Source organism: Beta vulgaris, chromosome 1 (assembly GCF_026745355.1).
Source record: "Beta vulgaris subsp. vulgaris cultivar EL10 chromosome 1, EL10.2, whole genome shotgun sequence".
Classification (NCBI taxonomy): Eukaryota; Viridiplantae; Streptophyta; class Magnoliopsida; order Caryophyllales; family Amaranthaceae; genus Beta; species Beta vulgaris.
The window spans coordinates 38,212,581-38,222,820 of NC_079202.1; the positions used below are offsets into that span (position 1 = coordinate 38,212,581).

At 34.5% G+C, this 10,240-nt stretch overlaps 1 protein-coding gene across 1 annotated transcript; it reads right to left on the reverse strand.

Annotated features, from left to right (window-relative positions):
* Positions 1–3,835: 3,835 nt before the first annotated feature.
* On the reverse strand, positions 3,836–9,816 carry LOC104895630 (serine decarboxylase). Its single transcript, XM_010682193.4, has 6 exons — positions 9,639–9,816; positions 9,099–9,487; positions 6,225–6,456; positions 5,945–6,138; positions 5,551–5,687; positions 3,836–4,846 (listed from the first exon to the last, which is right to left on the reverse strand). The coding sequence occupies exons 2-6, from the start codon at positions 9,430–9,432 to the stop codon at positions 4,280–4,282; spliced, it is 1,464 nt and encodes a 487-aa protein (XP_010680495.2). The 5' UTR covers positions 9,433–9,487; positions 9,639–9,816; the 3' UTR covers positions 3,836–4,279.
* Between the last annotated feature and the right edge of the window lie 424 nt (positions 9,817–10,240).

Sequence of the window (10,240 nt, forward strand, 5' to 3'; positions counted from 1 at the left end):
GCGGTAGGGGCATTGTCCGTTGAAAAAGGTAAGTTTAAGGGTACTGTGTGGAATTTTTAAAAGCTTGGGGTACAACGTAGAAATTGAAAAAATACAAGGGTATAACGTAGAAAAAGGTTTAAAGTGATATGCCAGCCCATTGCAAGTTAATTTAGGTTTAAAGTGATGGGCCGCCCCATTTGAGAGTTATGTAAGAGATCGTTATTTTTAAGACATCACTATTTCTAATTGTATTATTATTATTATTATTATTATTATTATTATTAATTATTATTATTATTTTTATTATTATTATGCAATAAAAAAAATTTATATGTTGCATACAACGAATTAAATTAAATACTTTGTTACGAAATTAATTCTACATGGAGACGATTAATATAAATGGTGTTTTGAATTATTTAATTAAACGATTGGCTTACATTAATGAATTGATCTTATCTAATAATAGTTTGTTTCGTATCAATTATATATCTTTCATTATCTCATTGACTTAGAATGATTAAGTTATTTGGAGTGTTTTAATGTTCAATAGACAATAGAAAGTCTATCAGAGTACAAAGTATCTTTAACAAAAAAAATTCATGTAACAAATAAATTACAAAGTATCTTTAACATATACAGTCCACGTAAAATCATATATACCAATTAACTTATTGACTTTATATCAATAAATTAATCTAATCCAATATCAATATACATTCTTTTACAATAACAAATTGTTTCGATTTATTTATGTGTTTCGATGTATTCACATATAACATCTAATCGAATAAGTAATAACAACTTCACTAATCAACTTGTTTTGCTTGAGTAATATGTTTTGTATTTGCAATACATAAAGCTTAATCAAGGTTTATCATTACTATATTCAATTACCTTGTCAGCTTAGATATATTATATAGTCCAGTATCAACTTGTTTCAGTTAAATTAGATATTTGAATTTCAAAATAAATGTAACTTATGAAAGATTAACTACATTGGAGTTTTCTAATCTTCATTTAAGTTATCATTTCAAATTGATACGATAATCCAATAGTCTGATACTAACTTGTTTCACTTCAATATTATGTTTTGATATCAAGATGGAGCAATGTTATCTTTAATTATCAAACCAACTTATATTGATGTATTTATCTAGATTAATATCAATGTCTTTCAGTTTGACTTAGATGTATGAGTCTAGGAAAATGATCATAACTTGTTAACAATTAACTCAATTAAATAGAATATTCTTATATTGATTTAGCTTATCGATTTACATTGATACATTGATTGAATAATCTAATATCAATTTGGTTCACTCCAATATTATTTTTGAAAATCAATATGGATCCAACTTAATCTTACTTTAAATTGAGCACAATTATTTTCAATTACTTTACCGACACACATGTGACACATAGATACCTTGATCTAATATAATATTAACTCTTTTTACATTGATTAAATGTTTTCAGTTTTTGAATACATATAGTCGTAATGACTAGTATAGTTATAGTAAGCCGTTATAGTTAAAGTAAGACATCGATCTAATTCGCTTTTTAAGAATGTCTAACTCGTCTTTCGAGCAAGTTTATAAGAATTCATACTGACATGAGACGTCCTTTTTAACCAAACATGATGTGACTTTCATACAACTAAAAGTTTAAATATCGACTTATATAAACTTGTCTTATTCCAAATTATCGAATATATCAGTAAAATACGCATTTACCCATGTCACTTTCATACGCTTATTTCTTGCATCATTTTTTTTCAAACCCGAATAAATACTTGGCCAACCCGACATGAAATACCAATTTTCTCGAACAAATACAAGAATGTGACTAACTTCTACCTAAACTGGTGAGATTATTGTCAAACTTTCGTCAATAACTAAAATAAACTGAAACGAAACTGAAAAAACTGCATCGTATTTTATCTACTATGGATTCAACGTTGGTTGGTTTAATTGTGAAGATAAAACTGGTTTAAACTGCAACTGAACTAAACTGAAAATGGAAAGGAAAAAAAACTGAATTGAAAAGTTTGTTAACTAAACTCAACTTCTAATAATTTTAACTGATATAAACTAAACTGTTTAGATATAACCATAACTGAACTGTTGAACTGAATTGACACCTCTACATACATCATTGTTCTTCTTAGTGTTTTGAAATCGAAAAAATTGATTTAATCAGTCCCAACTTTGGGCGTCCTGACAAAAATAGTCCCAACTTTCGTTTTTTATTGTTCAGTCCCAACTTTTGGGGATACTTTACACACGGGGTCCAGGTTCACAAGTTACATGTTAAGCCTGTTAAAAAAAATTAACCCCTTAATTTCCTTTTTCTTTTCGAATTTTTACACTTAACTACTCTTTCTCTGTCTCTCACCTCCCTCCCCCCTCCCCTGCCACTACCCCTCCTTCTCCCCTACGAGGCTGCCGCCCCCTCCTTCTCAATCGTCCTCTCCACCTCCACATCAACAATGCAATAGATTATACGATAAAACAAACAAAATAATTACACGCAAACACAACAATACAAGATGATTTCTCAATTCACAAGAAAAAAAAAACCGAAATTCACCTTCAATACGACTTTTATGGCGTCGAAAATAAACCCGAGCCAACCTTCACTTTTCTGAACAATATCTCCAGAAGCATTGGGAGAAGCAAAAATTGCGGCATCGGTGAGAGTATAAAGATGACTTTCAACTTTACTGTAAACTTCGCTCAAATAAATTGAACTTTCGATTAAAGAATCGGAGGAATTTGTTGACCTCATGGTCGGGAGTTCGACTCTCATTAAACCCAAATTTGGGGAGTGTGTGGAAATTTGCTTGTGGGTTTAAATCCCCACTTTCCAGTCTCCGGAAGTTTTCTTATGGGTTGGGATCCCCTTGTTACCCCCCTATCTCATGAGCGCTGAGGCCATTGTTGTTAAAGTCCCAATTCGGATCTTACGATCCTACGATTCTACGATCGAGAAGGAACTCACCGATTCCGATCTTACGTAGAATCTTAATTTTGTAAGATCTTTCGATCTTACCCAACCACAAAAAACAAATGCTAGGATCTTAATACGATTCTACAACTCAACTCAACGATCCGATCCTATCCTATCGTAAAAAGTTCATAAAATAATTTCACATATTATATTTCTCCTATTAGATTTTGGTTGCATGTTACTTCAATCTTATATTATTGAAAAAATATCACCATTTATTAATGAAATAAGTCATTATTAATTTCTATAAATTTTTAACATGAGTTCCTCACCATATTCTAGCAAATTATCTCTATTGTACGGAATTGTAGGATCTTACGATCCAATCCCAACGATTCGATCCTACCAAACCCTACGATCCAAAATAGGATCTTGATCCTGATAATATTAGCTGAGCCTACTTGGCCAGTTAAACACCGAATAAAAAAATGAATTAAAGAATCTTATTACTGAATAGATTAAATTGGTCACTAAATAGATTAAAATGATCATTAAATAAATTAAAATGGTCACTATATTAAGAAAAATGGTCGATTCTCTTCTTAGTATTGGACTTGAACTGCACCTACTTTTAATTTTAAAGTAGACAGTTTCTTACAAGACCAGCTATTTTATTTTGGTTGTACCATATTTCTTTATTTAGCTGTTTTGAGTTAATTGTACCATCTCTTTTATTTAGTTGTTTTGAGTTAATTGTGGTGGGAAGACTTTCTCTTCAAATAACATATCTTATAAAAAATTAATGATACCCTTGTATGACAACCCTTAATTATGTGTTTTTATGTGTTTCTTTTACAAAGCATGAAAACATTAGTACAAAAAGGTTTGCTGACAAATTCCCTGAAGAAAAAAAATTACTTGGATCAAGGTCAAGGTACATCCCTATCATTGAAGCAATAACAGGTGAAAATTAATTTTTGGAAACTTGCGCGCAAGTTTCTCAAACCCAGTAAAACATCATAATTCTTATTATTCCATACATTCATCTCAAAGATGCATCTACAGGACTACAACCCACTAATTCCACTTTTAACACAATTATCTATGGCTCATTTTACACTCTTCCAGTGCAAATTGAACTTGTCCCATTCACTTTACACTCTTTCATGAGAGCGAATTAACATATTTCTGGGAGACAATTGCTAAGGATCATACTATCTGCCTTCAAATGAAATAGCAGGAGCATGTAGACAGACAAATACCACTAACAGCAACAACACTGATACTGGAAGCAAATCACAACAAATACTTCAGAATCTTAGAAATATGCCAAGCAAGCAGGTTTTCATTTGTGCATAGGGCACACACAATTCTCCTGGCCTATATCAGATGCAACACATGGAGGTTTGTTGGTTCCATCTTTGAACCAAGTTGAGCGTTTCTCAACTAGCTCATCAAGAAAACTTTCGAGCTTATCTATCGTAATATTAGGCATCACAACCACGTGAGCTATGTTCCCTTGGCAAGCCAGTTGCCAGCGCCGTATAAACTCCTCATCTAGAGGACGCTCAAACACCACGGTGCTGCTTAGCTCATTAAGCATGGCACTAATTCCAACCTCTCTAAGCCGGTCTTTAAGGTAGTGGGCATTGCGGAGGCACTTTTGAACCTCTTTTTGGAAACCACGATATCCTTTTCTATTCAAGGTATACCATAGGAAGATCGGGGCATGGCCATTCCTGCTCCCCATGATGGTAGCATCTCTTGATGCTAGATACTCTACGTTACTTGATAGAGTGTTGATGTGCTCCATCCTTGTTATCTGAACACCACAGGGCATTGGGCATCCCACAAATTTATGGCCAGATACACTGACACTACCTATGGGCTTCTTGAATGTGACCTGAGGCGCCTGTTAAAAGAACACCCATGATCAGCAGCACAAGATATTCAAGTACAATAATAGAAACAACCATGTGAATGTTACAAGAAACTGAAAGATATATACATAATTATCAAGGTTAGACAGGGCAGGGATACCAGCATCATTTACCTAAACGTTAAATCAGCAACAATTTAATCAGAATAGCTAGTTTAAAAGTTAGAACAACTACAACATGTGAGACACTTTGCAAAGGCAGCTTGCCACAATAGAGAACTAGAGATGTAGCCACTTTGACGATTAAATGTAGTCTACTAGTTCTAACCTCCTACAACAACAGACCTAGTTCCTACTCGTGATGAACAAACCTAAGGACCAAAAAATCTACACTGCAACCCCTTGACATGGACAAATATCTTTACCAAGTAGCTACAGAATTTTCAAATCCAACTTCGACCACTTTTGACCAAAGTCATTACCAAGCAGTCATAGAATACTCCACATCCATGACTCAGTAACACAACTACCAGATTTCACCGATACTTTGCCACAGCCCACAAGTAACCAGGTAATATGTATTTCTATAAGCCAGTTCGTATAAGAAAGAAAAAATGACCAGCTATACACGGAATACATTTGTTGATGGTACCAAAGCATCTAAAAAATTATGCATGAATGCTAAATGTTGTTGTTGGGGGGGGGGGGGGGGATTTGTCTTCTAGATAGCTACTTACTTTTTTAACAAATGGCAACATAAGACCAAATAAGGCTCCATCACAGTGGATATAGAACCGGTTGTGGGGGAAGCCACATTCTTCAAGAGTCTGTATCACAAGATCAAGGTCATCAACAGCTCCTTTTACAGTAGTTCCTGCAATAAAAGCGCTCAAAGTTAGACATAAAAAGGCTGAAAGGCACAATCTGTTCAGAATTTTAATATTTTCAACTAGAAAGATGTCATACTTCTATTTTGAAATGTTGCACACGGAAGTCATCTTTACACACAATAAACATCAAATAACTTGAGAGTAAACTTAAATGGAGACAGGAAAAGATGTTTCCTTCATTTCTCTCCGTAATTGATGAGTTTGCACACAACATTTCAAGAGACATAGCAAAAAGATTTACCTATGTTGACATTGACGATGGCTGGTTTATCTTTGTTCTTGAGAAGCTTTGCCTTAAAATCAGCACAGTCAACCTCCCCTGACAATAACGTCTCAATCTTAATACAGTCCATCCTGTACATACGTGCAGCTTTGAAGAGCGAATAATGTGACTCTTTTGAGGCATATAATATTCCATCAGGAAACACCTCCCTCCTGAAGATTCAAGAAACAGTGAAGTATTAGAAGACTGTTCCCTTCCTCAAAGCAAGAGTTCCAAAGTGGAAATTAAGTATACCTACCCCACAAGGATGCCGTGAAGGTTTCCTTCTGTGCCACAATTTGTAATATATCCCCAGTACTCATCTTTCTCGATCTCCCAAAGACGAGCAAACCAATCTAAAACACCCACTTCAAATTGCCTAGAATGCACGCCGTAGTTGCTCTCAATAAATGGATCACCAAGGTTATTTATTGAAAAATGTTGCAGCTGATTCAGAGCGCCATAATCAAAGTCCAAATTGTAAGGGTATCCTGCAACATCACGATGATGTAACCATACATTTAAATTGGAGCTCAGCAATATGAATCATGTTTCTCTGTCATGATGGGAATTAAGGAGAGGTGGGAAGACGCAAGGAACCATCCTATGCACCAAGATTCATATAATTAATTGTCCAAACTCCAAAATTGTAATTAGTCAATATAAGCAGCTTAACTGGCATGAAGGGAAAATATTGTCTCATTTTTGAATCTTAGATTAAGAACTCAGGGCATCATCAAGTCTCCATCCTTGATTGACCGATGAATGATTGCGCTGGAGTTCATAATGAATGTAGCACATGAATTATGAGCAAGAAAAGCTCAGTTGAAAACTGGGAGGAAAAAGACTGGATAAGAAAGGGAAGGCTAGCAGGGAATCTTCTTCCTTTTGCATTTAATGTTTTTACAAATTTTTTGATTTGAGGGGGCATCTAACCTTTACATAATGCTTCTGTATTATATTAACTTTTCCTTTTTGTCTTTATTTTTTTCACCATACTTTCAATCTACATACTTTACTAAAAGTTCGACTTTTTCTTTCTATGGTCAGAACTCAGAGAACTTTTTGTTCTTCGTCTATTTAAAAGATTACCATTTCTATAACATGTATCGAATTGAAGAAACCCCCTGCCCCCTCTTGAAAAAAAGCTCTTTTTCTGATGTGAGTATATTTAGCAATCAATGGGGAATGGTCTCATTATAACAAAATTACGATAATCAGCCCATGTGCGATTTATAGTTCACATAAAAAGCTGCAGCATATACAAGGACAACATCAGTCAGGGTCCATGCATAAGCAGGCTTGATATATAGAATAATGGAAAACGTCCAGCCAGAACAGTAGATCAGCTTGCATACATTTGACTTGAACTCTTCAAATATAACTAAGCATCAGAGTTTGGATAAAGAATACCCTAACATGGTATGATCTATGAACAGCGAACACTTCAATTAAGACCACAATCATGCAAATTTCCTAAAACGGTGAAGTTATCAAGCAGACATGTACCATGTCCAACACGTGTTGCCAACCAATAACATAAGTTTTCATTCATATTACCCTGAGTCAATAAACACTGTAACCAAGTGGTAATATTGCAAACACCAGCTATGGCAATCAACTAATAAAGTCTATATGAAACATATAACTGCAAACAAAACAGTATTTCTAGAACCGGATAAAGGTGATATGTTCTATAAATGAACACTTAAAACGGATGCAATATCAACCAACTCTCTCTGAAAGATTGTATACATGAAATGTCCCTCTGTTTGATTATTCAATCAATTGGTTGGCCTTAATTTGTCCACATCAACATTTGAAGACCCGCAGTTAAAAACATCCTCCAAAAAAGTCCTCTACAGGATAAATAGATAAAATTTCTGCACATATATGAAACTCAAATATGAGATTAACGATGTTTTACTGTCCCGAGAGTGACAGGTGAAACATGCAATACATTACAAAGACAGAACCATCTTCATCATGATTGAGCTATCCAGTACACGACAATCATGGAGCTGTGGTACATACTTTATATTTTATGAGAACCTTACAAATTGGACAGCTCACTAGTACTGTTTGTCCAGATGAACAATGATAATATTGTGGTCCTCACTTTAAGAAAAATTAGAAAAAAAACTAGCACTGAGGTTGTGATCGTCTTCTCTTCACCTGAATTATGCTGAAGTAACAACTGAATATGCAACTTTTATAAATTATTGAAACTTACATTTATAAATTACTGAAAACAGTTTTATAACTTGTTAGAACTTATCTGAACTATCATTCCTAAAACTTATCTTTCAAGGTAAAGAGAACACAACCTTATGGTCCACACTCTTGCAGCACACTACACCAGTAAAGTACGAAAATATAGGAAGTGATGCCGATAAAATGGGACAAGACGAAAATATAGGAAGCTTTGCATTTACTAGTATGGGAGGAGGAAGTATTAATTTAAAAGCCCATATCATCAAAATATCAAAAGATTATTTAAAAAATAGCAACAAAGTAGCTGAATATGACTAAGATAACAAACAAAAAGAGCAGCAGCAACAACAGTAGCTATGATTTATAATCTACAGAAATCACACAACTTCATCACTTAACTCACCATTTATTTATCCAGATAATCATCAGAAAGTTTCGCTTCTCCCTAAAAGGAATATAGAGAAACCATTGATGTTAAATGGCACATACTCCTGCAATTAGATGACAATAACACTAAAAATAGAAATATAAATCATGCAAATCTTCCCAAATTTGATGTGCTCTTTATTACACAAATTTCCCCCACTTCCTCAATTCATTAGCTTTATGTCTATTCTATAAACCAACTCCTGAAGAGATTAATATCCACTTAAAAGACTAAAATACCCTCATTTACCTAATAATTATTATAATATCTTATATAGTATATGAGCTTATTAGATAGTCTTATGCTCCCTATCTCATTTCACACAAAGTATCGCATGCATATAAGACTAGTAACATCAAATAAAACAACAAAGCATATGAGCTAATTAGGTAGTCATACTTTATATCTACTTTCTCACGCATTACATGCATATAAGACTAGTAACATACAATCAAATTAAACATCAAAGCATAAAAGTAAGTAGATCATTACCCAGATGGTATTTGGTCCTCTCAAGCAAACTCTGCCTGTACCTAGCCAAAACAGAAGCCATATACGCCTCCTTATCGCCGGTTAACTCATCGTTATCCTCGGGTTCGGTGATATCGAGGCACGATGAGTGGATATTCCGGCCGAGAACAATTTCTCTCTCTCCATTTTCAGTGGTCTTCATCTTCTTCATCACACCAACTTCGACATCGCCGTTAGCAAACGGAGGAAGTGGTTCGAGAACCACAGCTGTCGGATCCAAATTTTTGCAGTTCAAAATATCAAGAACATGGGTCAAATCCTTAGGCAATGCTCGCGATTCAGTTAGTCCAGCCATTATTTAAGAAATTAGAAACCCTAATTTGGTTGTAATCGAGGACTATTCTTTAGCTCTGCAAAAAGGGGAGATTATTCACTAGAATCAATAAGATCGAATCGAAAATAAGAATTAGAAAAAATTGCGAGTAGATTAGTAGAGTTTTATCAAATAATGCATGGTAGAAAACTAGAAACAGAGAGAAGAGAGAGATGAGAGGAATGAACCTGTGAGAGAAAAAGGGGGAAATGGTGTGGGGAAAAAGTTGTTCCGAAATGGCAGGAGAGAGAGAGCCTCCAACAATGGCAATTGGCAAGGATAGAGAGCCTGGAATTGTTGAGACAGCGTCAACTCATATATAGTGTGCGAGGGCGAGTATCATCGTCTCAAGTCTCAAAATCTCAATCATTCTAATGTGAGATGGTGAACCATAAGTCGATAACTTATTTTAATATGGAGGGGCCTTTGATTTGGGCCGGGTATTTAGAAAAAAGTTCAGGAAGCTGCAAATGTGTCAAGCCAATCACAATCGGATAACGTGAAACCATACACGTGCCTGGAGCTCCAACATATCAAACAATCTCTTCACTGTCGTACACACATAAAAAAATCATTTACGATTCATAATTTCATTTTCTCGTGGTCCTCATTGAATATTCTAAAGTTGTCGTCATGTTGGACCCTTTTTTTAATCTAGGCCGTTATTAATTTCGTTAAATATCTGAATCAATGGTCAATGTTCCCATTATGTAGATTATGGACATAGTGGAAAATCATTACTACATAATTTAAACAATTAGCAAGTGGATTAAAGTTGCATATCAAATCA